We start from the raw sequence: 16171 nt of genomic DNA, 5'->3' as shown, positions 1-16171 counted from the left end.
CCAGGGCGAAACAATTCCCGGGATCCTTAAGAATCGATTAAGAGCCTTGAAGTACGAGGTGTTCGGAGGTGGCACAAGCCTGAAATAGCCGCCCACTTAACTCCACTTGGCCATTACACTTTATTCGATTTTTATCTTAAAAATATTTTATTTTATATTGCTAACATACTAGTGGCTTGATACCTTACATCGATTGCTGTGAAAAGATAGAAAGAAGTTGTTTTTCCTAAATCGGTTTACCATTTACTCAAATAAATAATTTGATATTCGTTTAAACTTTCCCTGTTTAATGTTAGCAATGGGTAGTACAAAAAGCATTTATTGCATTTATTTATATACAAAATGTTCAGAGTATAGAGCATATTTTTTATGCCAGTTCAGTGCAACTCAATAAACAGACATTAGTTCGTCTTACACGAGAGCCCTAAACTGTAGTTTCTGGATTGCACTTGAAAATGTAATTTAAATTCTGTTTATATCCCCCGAAATGTGAACATCTGATGGCAGAGCATTGTTTTAATTGTTTTCCATGCTGAATATTCCGAATATTATATTTTGTGTGTCAAAGGGTTTTGAATCGAAAACATTCTCACCGACCATGCAAATGTATATTTCGAGTTAGTCACAAATTGTTTCTCAAGGCAACTGCAAATTTGCAACCAAACAAGGTAGCCTACATATGTATGGGAATGTAAAGTTTCTTTATGCATTAAGGTGGAGGGAGAGAGACAATTTTTGTGTGACTGGAAGCTGTGACTGCTGAACGCTTGCCAGCCAAGCAGAATTTTTCAATTTTCTTGGCAGCCAGCACAAATGTAATTTATTTTGACACACAGACAGACACTCGAGATGCAGATACAATCCCTTTGCCCCACAGCTATTGTGCAACGCAATTAACCTTCATGTCTTTTTGGCAGTTGTGCCACACTTGTGAACATCTTCAAATTATATCTCGGCTCGAGTGTGTGCCTAAATCTGCATCTGTGAGTCGTTCAGTCGTCGAGATTGTTTGGCCACTTGAGGTGCTGCAAGTTTTTAACCAACTCAAAGTCTCAATGGCCCGCAATTAGCCAGAACTCTCTGCGTTTACCTGAGCTATTTAGCTTGGCATTTATTCTTTTCGCCCGAAGGACTGCTAATTGCGCACTTCAGCTTCCGTTTCGAGTTGCTGCACTAGCTCGAGTCTGGCTCAAGTCCCGAATGCACACTCGACTTGAGGCTTCTCCAGCTCCTTAGTCTCTCCAAATGATTCAGTTTATGAAGAGGCGCAGCACAAAATAGTAGGCAAATTGCAATTGCAACTACTAAAGCCATTTGCTTACTGGCTGAAAGTCGCTTTAATTGCTTGAATTTCCACCATAAATTGAGTTATAGCATCACCTTGCCCCGCCTGCCCCAAAAATAAAAACTTGGCTGAAAGGGAGGGCCCAAGCCGGGTGGCTGCATTGACATTTCCATTACCATTTCCCAGCCTGTGCATTTGTTATGCAATCCGTGCCAAAATAGAACCGGCGGAGCGAACATTTTTCCCATTTGGCAGGCAGAGCAGCCAGACAAATCCCAGCCTGACAACGCAGCGCATTTTAAGTATTAATTTGAGCAAATCTTCGATAAGCCGATGAGAGCGACTAAGGGATGCTCTTTTAGTTTCGAAATATTACATTTCATAATGATTTTATCCCATTTTTATTATCTTGTAATTATGTTTGGAGCAAACTTTTATGAAAAACAGAAATTATGTTTAAAAAGCTCAAACAAAAGAGGTTCCAGGACTTTCCTGTTAATTTCCTATTATTACATCAACTAAAACAGCTGTAAATTAGTTCCATTTTCTGACAGAAAACCCCATACACTTCCCATTTAAAAGGTGACATAAAAGTTCAGAGGCACTGTGTTGCCGCACCTCAAGGGATCCTTAACACTTCCCCGACAGAGGTGCTAACCCTACGGATGGGAAATTGATATGGCTAGCGATTGATAGGATTTTTATATCCCTATAGAGTACATAGAAAGTTTCGGTAATAGAAATTTGCCCATTGGAGCCTGAGAATCGAAACAAAAGCTGAAAATACCGACTGGGAAAAGGCACAAAACGAGCCAACTGCATCACGGCTTTGGGCCATGGCTCGATGCCAATAGCCGTTCTCATAAATGTGTGTCTGTCTCAGTACTCAGCCTTCTGCTGTGTTATATGTGTGTTCGAGTAGTACTGCCCCCCAAAAACCAAAAAAAAAAAACAAAAAATGAAAACTAAAAAAGGAAAGAGAACCCAAAAAGTCCTGGGCAGAAATGTAGATTTCCAGGAAATTGTGGGGCGTAAAATATTTTGCACAAAAGTTGTACAACAATAGCATTAACAAGGCGAACAGAAGTGAAACAGAAAGAGCAGAAAAGCTGGAGCGTGTTGGCAAATATTTGAACAAATATTTGGAGTGCATTGAACGCTCGAATGCGTCGAAAACAATCGCCAACTATTTCCCATGAATATTCCCTGTCCGTTAATTTTTTTGTTTTTCAATTTCCCATTCTCTCGATATACGACTAGTATTTGTTTCGCTTCCCCTGCTACCCTTCAAGGTCAACTATTTTGACTTTTTAATTAGAGCGAGTCATAATTACAGACAGGCTGGCAACTTGATGGCCCACAACGCCCACAAAGGTCGGCGGTACTTGTGCTTGGCTGTAATTCAAAGGAGCTGCCGGCTTTGTCAACTTCCTTGACAGTGCGGCCACGTGCGACACGCTCTGGGCGGAAATTAAAATTCTGGCGGCGTTTCAAAGGCAACAAAAGCAAAGACAAAGGCACACCAACAGACAGACAGAGCGCAAAGAGCATCTAATAAACTTTCGCGCGCGGGCTATGAATTTTCCAAAGCCAAGTTGGTTTTCGTTCCTCGAGCTTTGGCTTTTCTGTTTTCCTCCAACGCTGAGGCACGCGCTCATCGGTCTAGACACAAATCAAAGAACTACGTCTCGCACTGCCAATCAATGTTGGTTCCTTAGCTGCAGATAGTACCTTCCTCTGGCAAAAAATGGCATGCCACATCCTACCCCAAGGCAACTTCAATTAAACGGATGGTAAGGCCAACTTTTATCATTTTGAAATTTCTTATACTTTTTAAATATAATATATTTAAAGATATTATGAAATACTATTATTTTAAATACTTTTTATTAATTGATTTTTCTTATTCATTTTCTTACGAATTTTGTTGGAGTGCAACTCCTAGCCGAGATTAGTTTGCATGCAGCTGCTGCCACTTCTCCAATTAAAGTCGAGAGAAAGTTCGCTTATTGACCGAACCTGAGCTGGGGACAATTGTAACAGTTTGTCCAAGTAAATAAACGGCTCACAGAGGGTTAATGAACGGCCAGCAGCAGAGGGGCCAATGCAATTCTGTTCGCAGCTGGATTATCTATTTGACTCTCTTTGCCGAGTATTTAATGGGATAATATTGTTAAAAAGATGCCAGCTGAAAGGCTTTTAGGTATCTGATTTCATTTTAAGGACTTAAGTTCTTAAGAGAGAGGTATATCTATTTACAATTTAAGTAATTTGTTAGCTCTAAGGTCCCAAATTAAAGCCTAGTTCTTTCCAAGTGAAAGGCCTACTTATGCTTGCCATAAATGCTGCACAAGAGACTAAACAATATCCACTTTCTATGTTGACAGTGCAAGTAGCAGCTTCCTCTGCCCCAATCCTTTCGATTTTCAACCTGTCTATGAAACAAAGGAGCTTTTAACATGTCTGCCTGCCAGAGAGTGTGTGTGCGAAAGAGCGATTGTGTGTGCGGGCGAGTTGAAGTAACCTTTGGCCGATTAAACATAAATCCCTATAAAGCAACAAAGTAAAAATTGCCAACGAGCCAAGTAAAAACTTTGCCAAAGTGCTCAACGTCTTGGAGCTTCGCTGCTTTCCGCGCTTTCCGTGCTTTCCATGCTCGATGGCAAGGACGTTCAGCTGGGTGGCTTCATAATGGGTGGCTGTGCGATGCGGCAGGGCGGAGGCCTTTGAAGCTCCCTTAATGCAAAGGTCGGAGGGGGCCAAAAGAGGCGGATGAGTAATTTATATGCCAGGCACAAGATGATCGCTGTTAGGGCATTAAAAACTTAAATAGTTTTAATGCGACACAAACTATGCGGGAGTGGATCCTAGAACACGATGAACAAGCTTCGCAGCACGTCGCGGCCAAGGTGCGTATACTTAACGCAGCCTTAATTATTGTACTTCCTGGCTAAGGCGGTTCGGGGATGAGGTACAGCATAGATTGTAAGCCAACATTCATAATGTGCAATGGCTCGTTTGGCTCAGCAAGACTACAATCCTGTCCTTTATGCCGGCCCAAGGTAAATTTAAATAAAAATGCAGATGGAAATGGAGATAGAAAATCAGCTACAAGCTGCCTACGGAATTGATTTGAATGACCAAGAACCTCCGGCAGGGGAAGTCCCCAAGAATAACAATAAACATTTCTATCTGCTTCATTGGTTATTTACTCATTTCGATTGAAGGGCGAGACAGAAGGCAGCAGGCAGCGGCATCAAACAAGAAAAACAGCGTAAAACGAAAAATTTATTTTCGTTTTCTTTTTTGTGTTTTGAAATCGCGAAAAGGACTTCACTTGATGGCAGCGAAACTAAAGCAGCCAAATAAGCAACCGCAGGGCAGGGTCTGCTGATTTTCTTCGCGTTTTCTTCTGTATTTTTTATTCCAAAGACAGAAGCTGCTTATAAAGCAATATACAATTCGCTGTGGGCGGCCAGGCAACAACAATCGAACCGAATCGATATTTTTCGCTGCTGGCTTTCAGCCCACTACCTCCCACCATTATATTTTCTTTTTTTCCCCCATCTTGACTTTTTCTTGTCTTTGGCTCTGGCCAAAATGGATTTTTGGCTCCCCCGGGGGACCCGTTTCGCCCGGTGTCACGGGCATTTTGGGCGGGGTTAGGTGGAAATGCACTCCCGCATTGAGCCTCCGATTCCGGCCACATATTCCGCCAGCTGAGGACGTTAGCTTGGGAGTTTTCGCGCCTGAGTCCGTGGTGAAGTTTTCCCACCAGCTCACTCACAGTCAGCTGCGAGTTGAGGTTGGCTTTTCTGTCTTTGGGCTTTGCATTTCCAGAGTGGCGCCGACTCCCTGAACGAGGGCTCTGTTATACCATCTGTCATATGGGGAGAGAGCTATATAAGGGGAAATTCTGTGGGAACAGCTTGTAAGTTTTCGGCTCTTATACTGAGGAGAGGTTTTATTTGAAATGAAAATAACACTGGATAGTGCTTATCAAAATAGGTGGAAAGCCAATGAGGATATCGCAAACAATAACAATAACAACGAAGATACAGTTAGGTAAAATCATAAATTAAATTAAATTGATTAAAAATTTTTGATAAATTATTCACTATTTAAAATGTATTTCATGTTATGTTATTTCACTAAATCCCTGCTATTTTTAAAAGAAAATGTAACAAATGTTACTTAAAATACACAAAGTATAAAATGCAATCATTTTCTTTTTGATTTAAAACTGGGATTTAGCTTGTATTTTGTATCTGTAAAGATAACATATCTTTGATTTATTCTCAGGATCTTTAATTGACTTATAAATTGGATTAATATGCAATTGATAAATCCCATTTATTAAGCAGTTTACAGAAGTATAAATCATATTGAATATAAATAAACTAGCTCACCGCTGCAGCCCTCCCCCCTCTCTCGGGCAGGGAAACCGGTGAAAGTGGTGCGCTCTCTCGCCTTCTTTCCTTTGAGCTCTCTCTGTCAGGTACTCTCTCTTTGGCTCTCTCTTGACAGCCAGAGAGCGAGTATAACAGTTTGCCGAGTGAAAAACGAAGCACGAGGACGCCACCGAACGCCGCCTGGTTTTCACTTGGCGGAGGCGTCTGCCTGCCTGGAAATCCGTCGAGCGTTGCGGGCGCAGCAGTTGAAAAGCGTACGCCGTGAGCGACAGACACGCCGCAGTCGATCCGTTCGAGTCCGCTCCGTTCTGTTCTGTTCCGTTCCGCTCCGAACCGATTCGATTCAATACGAAACGATCCGATCCTTAGCCCCGCCCGTGGAGCACTCCACCGGTTGGATGCAAAAGTCAAAGCAGGATTAGCTAAAACCCAAGAAGACGTAGGTGGCCAGTAGGTCAAGTTAGCCGGATTTAACCCCTTGTTGGCCGAGATTCCTTGTGGTGTATGTGAGTGCCGAGAAGTAGAAGAAAGTGGCAGAAGAGCTGGGGGGCAGTACGTGCCGCCATCAGAATTTTCCGAGTGCGCCGGGTAACGTGAGACGGGAAATACCGAAAACATCCTGAAATCCATTTGCCGCAATTTGAGGCACTAGCTACGACGACGACACAACAACACGTGTAAACGCTAACGAGCGCGAAAAACGCGAACATTTTGATTGATTTTGATTGACATGCCACTCAACGCATGCCACCCACTGCGAGAAAAGTGACAAAAAAAAAGTAACCGAAGGGGGAAAAATAAAAATAAAACAAACAACAAACTTGAGCAACATTCCATGCAATGAAAATAACAAACCACACAGAAATATTCACTAACAAAAATCCATCAAACAGCTAACAAATATTGAAACGTTTCAAGCACTTTCGGGTCTAAAAAATAATTGCCTCAAGGGCTGTCAGCGAAAGTGCCAACTCAAACAGGAAAAAATATTCCACACAGGCTCGAAAAACAAAACGCAATCAAATCAAGGCCCATAAAAACCGCACAAAACATGCTCGCATAAAAGGGAAAACCAGCCAGCAAAAAAATCAAACAAAATAATAATAAAAATCCACAGCATCAGGCGGCTAATCAACTACAACAAAGTAACACAAAAAATATATATATTACCAAAAAAAAAGAAAAAAAAGAAAACGCTGAGTTGGGCAACTGTTTTTTTGGCATCTCAGTTGGATTTCCTACTCCCTTGTCGCGTCAGTGTAGTGGTGTCTTTTTATTTGTATATACATATACGTATGTATTTGTATTTGTGTGCCTGCGTATGAAAAAAGGATAAAATATGCCGGCATTGATTTTCTCCTGCGACAACAACAGCAACATCATCATCATCATCATCAGTAGCAGCAGCAGCTAAACAGCAGCCAGAGACGCGGCAACAACAACTTCCATAATAAGAAGGAAGGAAAGCAGGAAAAGTTGCAGGGAAAAGTCGAGGAAAAAGTTTTTCGGACATTTTCGGTATGTTGTTTCTAATTTCTGCACTGTTTTAGTTATTCCTCTTGTTGTACATAAAACTCAACAATATTGCTGTCAAAGTTCTGACAGTTTGAACTTTTTATATGCTCGAACTCCCTCACCTTTTCTCTCCCATTCGCCTTTCTTATCCCTTATTGGGTTTTGGGGTCGAAAAAGGCCCGGTTCGATATTTGTTATGCGGAAAGTTGCTTGTATAATTAGGTTAAATGCTTGTAAATAAACAAAAGTGCTCGATTTAAAAGAGTTGCCCACGAAAAGTTGTGCCATTGTGAGGATTGACTTCTTTGGGGGATTGGAAATGAAGTTTTGCCAGAGTTTATTCCTCCATAAAAGAGTTCTTACAACTTTGAACAGGAGCTAAAAATAATAAAATGGCAAGTTCTGGCTAACAGATTTGCAAAGGAATTTATTGGACATTTTTTCAGGCCATTTCCTTTGGGAATTGTCATTAATTTGTTCAACATTCAATTAAACTCATGTAATTTACGCCTGTCATTCGGTTGGCAAACCTGATTAAGCCCCTTTGATAAGGTCATTTAATTGGCCAATACACAAAGTGCCCAAAAGTAAAACTTGCTGATTTTTAAAATGTTTGTGTTGTGGCTTTTGTTAAATTTTCAAAAAGGGAAAGGTGAAAGAACCACAACAAAGGACCTCAAACCTTCCCCCATTTGTTCGAAACCTTCACATTTCCAGGGGGCAAAGAGGCAACCAGGGGTTAACCTGTAAATATTTGGAAGCCCACAGAAAGTCGTGTGTTTGCCTCGAATTAAAACGGAAACAAGGAAATGCCGAAGGCAATGCCTTTTCAACGCTGACGGCGTGCAAATGAGAAAATTCATTATTTAACATTAATTAAGGCTTATTATGCACATTATCAACACAGTGAAGCGAACACCCACACACACACGTAGCCTGTATAGTGTGCATGTATGTTAACCGCATTAAATGTCAGTCAAAGACTCGACTAAGTAAACACAAGTTTCACTGTGTGCCCAGTGTGAGGGCGATGGTGTGCGGTTGATTGTCAGCGAAAATGTGTGTGTGAGAGCCTGTGGACAACTATCAGCCACACCGTATCAGATACACACACCGACACAGCCAGGCACAGGTGAAAGTTTTACTTTCCACACAGCCTCAAACCCCCAAAAGGAAAGTCAGGTTCATAATTCAACGCCCATCAGAGGAAAACGTAGCCGGGGGCGTGGTGGTGGCCAGCAAGGAGCAAACAGGAAGCGAAGTAGCAACGGAAAAAGTACAGGGTGGGCCAAAAACTACCCGGGGTGGGTTGGAATAGAAAGTAACCAGTAATCAGAACTTATTTTACTTTTAAAGTAGATGATTCGGCCATCCTCTTCTCTCAGTTGGTATTGTTAAAGTCCATTTGACTTTTTCAATCCATTACCTTTAGTCCTCACCTGTTTGTCAAGCCCAATATGCCCATTCGGATAACTTTCAGCGCCTGCTGGGTGGAAAAGGTGTTTAAATTATTCAGTAAATTGTTAAGTAAATAACACGGCGTGCGCACGTTAAAAAGCAAACCGAAAAGACAACAATAACAGCAGCCAGAACAACAGGCACAGACATCAACACCACATCCTCCAACCTCCTCCTCCTGCCGCCTCGTGTCTATGGCCACTGAGGAAATTTACCTCTCATATGGCGATGATGATGATGATGATAATGGTGGTGATTCCGGGTCTGATGATGATGCTGATGTTCTGCAACTGAAGCCAAAGCTGATGATGACACGCCGCACAGTTCACGGCTCAGCGGAGTTGCCGGCAACAAATGTACAATAAAATAAACACCAAATGTGGAAGGCTAGCCCCGAGGTTTTCCAAATGGGCGGACGGACGGACGGACGGTGCACGAAACGGAACAGAACGGTACGGATCGAAACGAAAACAAAGCCGGAAACGGAAGCAGCTATGAGAGAGTTCAGGCGGCTGGAACGACGCACTCCGAACCAAGTAAACAATAGCGAGAAATTTGTTAGCTCAGAAGCAGGAGCAGGAACCGATGCAGGAAAGTCGAGAGTAGACAAAGGCCCCATTGACTCACCGCGGTAGCAAGTCCCGCCCTCAAAGCGGCAATAATTGTGGAGGCTTTTGGGGTGGCAGAGCTACAAGTAGCAAACACAAGTGCACTTCACAGTAACCCATGTTTAATTCTGACTAAAGTTACATCTAACTTCTAAGATACACTTTCATGAATCCGATAACCAAGGAATAACGAAAGGAATTAACCAGAGATTATTTAAATTTTTTTGGCGTTTTATTTTTTTTTTCAAATAAAATTTAAAAGAAAATATCCAAATTTATATTAAAGATTTGGAAAAAAAGGTCTTCAATAAAATACACCTTTAAATACATGGACGATTTTCAGCCACCAGTTCTTATTTTCAACTGAAAATATTTTCAACAGGCCAAACTTGAAGTTGGCCATTTTCCATCCAAGATTTAACATCACAATCCGCTAATAACGAGTTCAGGGCGTTCACGTCTGCATCCTGATTTTGCGGTTGGTAACTTGGTGCTTTGGGTTTAATCACCTTTTTCTGGTTTATCTTCTGAAAAGGTTTCTTCAAGCGAGTAGAAGATGCAATTCGATAGGGTGCCTTTTCCAAATCTGTCATTTTACGCCATAAGGAAGCACATTCAACGGATAGGGTACCGGGACTATTTCGCTTATACTCCCGCAAGAAATTTTTGTAGCTACTATTTGTACGTCGAGGCTTTGCCGATTCTTCACTTTTTTCATTTTTCTTAGTTTCTGTACGAGACACTCCACGTGCCGTGGTTGCTAGCCGCTTTACGGTCTTTTGCACCTTAGGGGTCGGCTCCTCCTGTACCTTTTCACTCTTTCCCTCTATACCCGGAATCGTTATACCATTTAGAAGTTCTTCAAATAGATTACCTTGAACGGGCCTAACTGCATCACGATTTGCCTCGTTTATTAGTCTCTGGAAATAGTTCCCGGCAGTGTAGGCTTCCTTTTCCGTGGGCGTCATTAGGGCCCATTTGGCGTTAGCTTCCTGAATATTATCCTCGGGTTTGGTCCCACGATTCAAGGATATCACCTGAAGAAAGTTTTGAAAGGGCTCGGGACTAACAAGCCGATTGCGCATTTCAATAGTAACTCCTGCGGCTTCCCCTTGATCAATGGCAAGATCTCGTGGCCTGCCGAACGAGACACTGTCCACAGATGTTTTTGAATATCTCAAGTTCCGAGGATTCTCGATAACCGTCACTCCAGTATCTTTAAAAATTATGGATACCTTCGGTTCTACAGGTGGCATGTTGATATTTATAGCTTTGATGTAGCGATTGGACCCGTAACAAAGAAAATCAAAAATAGAAAACCGATTTTTTTATATCCGCAGTTAAATATATACCGAATAACCGAAACACAACTTGTACTTTTTTTGCGAGAATTGTTTCAAAAAATGAGGAAATATGGAGGTATTCACCTTGAGTTCGTAACTGTGTGTGAACTGGTTGAGGCAGAGAATGATTATGACTAGAGAAAGGTAAAGGCATGGGTAGCTGCTTTTTACACTTTTGATAGCAAATGAAAATGTATATTTGTGTGGTAATTTTGAACCTATAAATATTGAAGATTTATAATGCCGCACAGCGAATGGAAACAAACAGTGCAAGTTGGGTCCAGAGCCTCCTCCTCCTCCTCCATCGTAGCCAGCAGAATCTGGGCCGCAGAGTGCTCAGACGCAAATGACATGCAAAATAAGCAGCAGAACCAGTGGAACCACACCGTGAGCAGGAGCAGCCGGGCCACTTACTGAGCCCCAGACATCCGCCAGATAGGGTTTATTAGGGCACCGAGCCGGGCGCTGTAATTTATGCGGGTTTCGAGTAAAAATGTTTGCATAAACTTTATGCAAAAATATGCTCTCTGGCCAACGCATGCCGAGTTTTCATGGCTCGGGAGGCTGGCTGGTTGGGTGGCTGGGTGGCTGGGTGGCAAGGTCTCTTGGCAGAGAACTCTTGGCCCAGGCACATTAACAGAAATTGATTTTCGATTTTTCCCCCACTCGCTCGTCCATTCTGCTTGGAAACAAAGTCTGGAAAATGCTTTCTAGCTGAATTAGAAAATAAAGCAATTTGTTTTGCACATTTTGTGTCCTTTTGGTTATCCAGGAAAAAGTTTGATTAGTTTGTTTTGCATTTGTTTTCAGGCGTTGGGTGTGGATAATGTTATTAATGTTTCTATATAGTGACCAGGGAGTTGATCGAACTCTCGGCCAGAACTTCTATTTCTAAACACTGGCCGAAAAAAAATGCTTTGGCAACATATTTTCCGAAAGTTTGAGTTCGTGGGTGTTTCAAAAAGTTGGCCTGAGTGTGTTTGGGGATTTTCCGAGAGTGTTGTTTTTGTTACACACTTTCAGCCACAATTTTTGGTGAGCCTTTTCAGTTGGGACGAGTTGGAAGAGGCCAGGTCAGCTGGCTTCTAACCTTTTAGCACTTTCCCAAAATGCACTTTGACTTCGCGCGGTTTTCAGAGTGTTCGGATGGAAGGGCTTGAATTGTGAAATTGGGCATTAGGTCTCAACCTTTCCACTTGCCTGTAAGCTGCTTTATACTAATACTGAGTTAAGTGTTGTTTAAGGTTTTTGTTTCCTCTGTTAATTGCAATAATTCTCTATAATGATATGTGGCTTGCAGTGATTGCACTTTAACTTTATTTCTATGTTTCATTTATTCCTTATGGCCCTGCATACAAAAGTAGCTGGGCTCAGTAAAAATTAAATTTTGACTCATTGAGTGTTCCTCTCCACGGAAATCTTTAGTAAAAGGCGAAAGATTTATTCGACAACTGAAGAGAAACCAGAGTAGCTTTCACCACCAAATCATTTGATATACTGCTCAGCATGCGCCTAAACTTGTTGGGAATTATAAGAATCTTTACTGAGTTAATTCTACCCTTAAGATATTTCTCGTTTTATAGGCTGACATCCTCTTTGCAGAAGCTACCTGAGAAATCAATTTAAGGGATGAACCCCTAAAATAGGCAATACTTTGCACTTTTGCATTTTCATACCTTCTATACCTTCTAATTCTCAACTGGTTCTAGCAGTTTTCTCAAGGAGACCTCATCGTTTTCATACTGGAGTTATCGCTTCTCGGCCTTATGGCTAAGATCAAAGTGTAGTATCTGTTCTTATCAGCTTAACATCTGATAGTTCCTCCATTGGAGGACAACAAATGTTAAACTGATTTTTGGAATCAGACGAAGTGCTAGGAGCTTGCTCCACCTCTGTCACGGGTCGGCCCAGTATTGCAGTACCGCTGGGACTTTGGCCCAACTAAGAAATAAATTTAGTAATATTTTTATATACTTTGAGGTTTTACATACGTGAATTTCTCTTAATTTGATTTCCTTTTAAGATAAATTTACTTTGCTGGCCTCAAAAAGGTTTTTTCTCGCTTTTCTTAATTTTGTAGGTCAAAGCAATTTGCAAGGTGCTAATTTTGTTTCCACAGCCCAAGATCAAAGAAGTCTTTCCATATTTGCCCTCTCGGAGCCAAATCATTCCGCTGGCACCCCACCAGCTGCCTTGACCACATTCCCCAGCCAAACTGACCGTGACCAGAAACAAATTGGCGTGCAAAGTGCTCGACAAATCAATTGCAATTACCCGGCCGGCCAGTCTGCCATCGGGGAAATGGGGCCAACTTAAGGTGGCCGGGGGGCTATTTGGGCCAAATGTAAAAAATTAAATAATTCCATTCTGCGCCTGTTATGCGCCGCAATGAGCCACGAGCTCAATCAGAAAGTTAGCCAAACAAATTGCAAACGAAAACACAAATGAGATACGCTTTCGCCCGGGATGCGAGATATTCCATCGGCTTTGCATTTACTTTGTTTTTTCTCCAGCCGAAAAGCAGGAAGGCGAAAAGTTGAAGGAAAATCAGGCAGCAGAAACAACAGCAACAACAAACGGCCTGGGCGGCAAGGGCTTACTCCATTTTTCTGCGGAGAGCGAAAGCAATTTCCGTTCGTTAAACCTACATTTCGAAATTAAATTTTTTACACTTGAGAAGTTCGCAGCTTCAAATATTTTCATTTTGCCTCAGACGCGGCGCAATTATGCGCTGTCAGAGGGTGTGAGTGGGTGCGGAAAGGCCTGGCAACCCTGGCCGAGTCGAACAGGAACCAGGCAACCCCCAAACCCAAGTTGAAAACCCATTTCTGGAAACCTCCCCCAGCCGGAGCAAGTGAGTTGTAATTCGTTGTAAGGTTGTGACGCCTTTAAAACTTTGCACCCGGGTCGAGGAAGGTGGAAGTCAAATCACCGACTAATTGATACCTATTAAGAGTGATTTTAAGCAATAATAATGCATGTTTTCCCTTGAAGAATCAGCAATTTAACCCTTCCGATTTTTAGGATAAACTGAAATCAAGCAGATAAAAATATATAAATTAATTAATTTCAACTTTTTATTTGAAACACTAAAATCGGAATACCCAAAGACGCCATTTCATGGGGTACTAAAAACAACCATCAACAACGTGCGGAAAAGCTGAAAAATATACACGAAAATATTGCTCAAACAAATGCCAAGTCTGTGTACGCCCCCGACCTTTGACCCCCGACCAGCCATCCATCCACCCACTCATTACGTCTTCCGACCCAAAAAGCGGAGAATAAAAAGTTTAGACTCTGTTTGCTGTGGTTGCCCCTCGTGGTTAGGGTGGGGAAAACGTTAAAAAAACGCTGCCGAGTATTAAATATCTATTGGGGAAAAATGCGGAGTGGCTGTATTGAGGACTCGACCTCCAGGAGATGAAAATATTATGCTTGCTTTTCATTATGCTTTTTCCTCGCTGGCTCGACAAATTTCCCTTGCAGCTTAATTGAGGCATTATTTGTGTCATCGATTTTGGGCGCAAGCTTTACTTTAAATATGCTACGGGTATCTGATCACACAAGCCCCCTCTCGATCCCATCTAATTTATATTATCTGCTTAATTTATATGGAACACGAAATTGCAAAACAACAACCCTACAACCAAAAAAACAAACGGATAAGTCTTCGAGGCTCTCATTCTCGTTAGGCCAGGAAAAAAAAGGGAAATTTTTGGACAACAAAAATTGGTGAAAAGAAAAAGGACCCAAGGACCGCCAATAAAATCTGTTTTATTTGCATGCCCTTGGCGAGGACAGAGACGTGGCTTTATTTTTGGTTTGCTGATTCGGAAGGGGCCCTGGGCTAATAAACGGACAATCAGAATTCGAATAAACTGGATGCAATTTGAGCTGAGAGAGGAAACGGAATTAAAATGAAAGTTTATGGCTCCTTTTATTGGATTGCAGTGCGAGTTTTCTTATTTACAGTAAACAAAGGGGTTGGACTTGCTAGCAGCAGTGCAGGAAGTTCAAGCTGTAGTTATGAAGTGGCCAAGGAGGTCAAAGGTCTTCCAACCACGCCCCTGGGTGCCTGCAGGAATGCATCAAGAAAAGTTGGGCGACGCGTCTGGCATACTACGACGCCATTAAATAGAATATTTAATTTTATTGTCGCCCCCGCGGCCCTATGGCATTGTCCTTTGTCACCAAAGATACATCGCACACACCCACAAAAGGGTCAGGCTGCTCTCACGAAATGAAGCGGCGCGCATTTTTCGAGGCTTAGCTACAAATTTAAATTCCGAGCATGCTGCTGCGAAGGCTCCAAAGGCATCCAGCATCCCGCATCCCGTATCCAACACATATTTACATATTCTCCTTTCTCTTCTCACTTTCCGAATTTTTCACCCAAAGCCATTTTATATTAAAAAAAAAAAAACGGAATAACGAGAAACAAAACAAAATGGAACGAAAAGTTTTATACATTTCTAATATGAAACCCTTTTGCGTTGTTTTTCAAAACCTTCGCTTTTCTCTTTTCAGGTTGCTTTTTGGACCACTAAGCCGCGGATGATTAAAACGATAAAAAGGTAGGTTTAGAAAATTGCAAACGGCTTTAAAATATTATTTTGAGGGAAAACAAGACGCCATTTCATATTTAAACTTAAAGTAGGGACTTTAAAAACTGCCATGGATTACTTGAAATTAAAATAAAATGCTGTCAAAGGTAAAAGTAAATTTAACTTAACTTTTTTGTGTTTTAATGGCTCTTTTTTTATGCAAATAAAATTAAATATGTAAATCAAAAGCGACGTCACGGCTTTGAAGTAAGTTTTCAATTTGGTGTAATATTTATTTTCCTTTGTGCGTTTTTGCCATCGAGCTGTCTTGTATTTATTTATGATTATATTTATTTATTTATAAGTGCTATACGTACATATGGGCGATTCGTCAAAAACGCCTGCAATATTTCATTGGGGCTTAAAAACAATATTTATACGCTTGCGGGCCAAAAGTAAAATCGAGAGTTTTTCCCTGTTTGCTGAATTTTGCAACTTTTTTCGCCTTCGGCTGGGGCTTTATTAACTGAACGACATAAAAATGGCCACAAAAATCGCAATGGCCATGTAAAAGTAGCACAGACAAACGGCAGTCGCAATAAAAACGAAATTGATTTATGAGTAGGCTTGAAATGTTGCCATTTTGGCCATGTTGATGCCAGCCATTTGTGGCCAAATGAAAGCGAAGAGCAGTTTTTATCAAAGCCATTGACAAGTGATGATAGATCCTTGATTGTTTAGTTCCGATTTATTCCTAGTTGGTCTAGGTATATCTTATAGCTCAGTTAAGACATATTTTCAAATTAATTCCTTATATTCTTTTATACAGAGTTGGTCCCTTAAGGTTCTGTTTTATGCAATTTTCATATTCTAGGCTATAAGAAGCCTTTCCCGCTGTTCATTATTATTCCTTATACACTCAATTGTCTCCAAGTTATCTCATTAGATGTGCTCGAGGTTGGCGAGGTGGAAAATGCGGAGGAGAATGGCAACATTTTAATTT

At 41.4% G+C, this 16171-nt stretch overlaps 1 protein-coding gene and 2 non-coding genes across 3 annotated transcripts in view; 1 reads left to right on the top strand and 2 right to left on the bottom strand.

The window, feature by feature from the left end:
- Nucleotides 1-10534, bottom strand: part of LOC108112411 — a 35717-nt gene extending 25183 nt beyond the window's left edge. The window contains exon 1 of the mRNA XM_017222255.2: nucleotides 9706-10534. Coding sequence (XP_017077744.2) covers nucleotides 9706-10534 — 829 coding nt within the window. The remainder of the gene's footprint in view (nucleotides 1-9705) is intronic.
- Nucleotides 10535-11972: 1438 nt separating this feature from the next.
- Nucleotides 11973-12092, bottom strand: LOC121530268. Its single transcript, XR_005993882.1, has one exon. It is a non-coding gene; the product is annotated as a U5 spliceosomal RNA (small nuclear RNA).
- Nucleotides 12093-12371: 279 nt separating this feature from the next.
- On the top strand, nucleotides 12372-12567 carry LOC121530267. Its single transcript, XR_005993881.1, has one exon. It is a non-coding gene; the product is annotated as a U2 spliceosomal RNA (small nuclear RNA).
- The last annotated feature ends 3604 nt before the right edge of the window (nucleotides 12568-16171 follow it).

The sequence above is a fragment of the Drosophila eugracilis genome, unplaced genomic scaffold, assembly GCF_018153835.1.
Source record: "Drosophila eugracilis isolate 14026-0451.02 unplaced genomic scaffold, ASM1815383v1 contig_445, whole genome shotgun sequence".
In the NCBI taxonomy this organism is placed as follows: domain Eukaryota; kingdom Metazoa; phylum Arthropoda; class Insecta; order Diptera; family Drosophilidae; genus Drosophila; species Drosophila eugracilis.
Note: the sequence above shows the minus strand (reverse complement) of the source record. Positions and strands in the feature narration are given on the sequence as shown.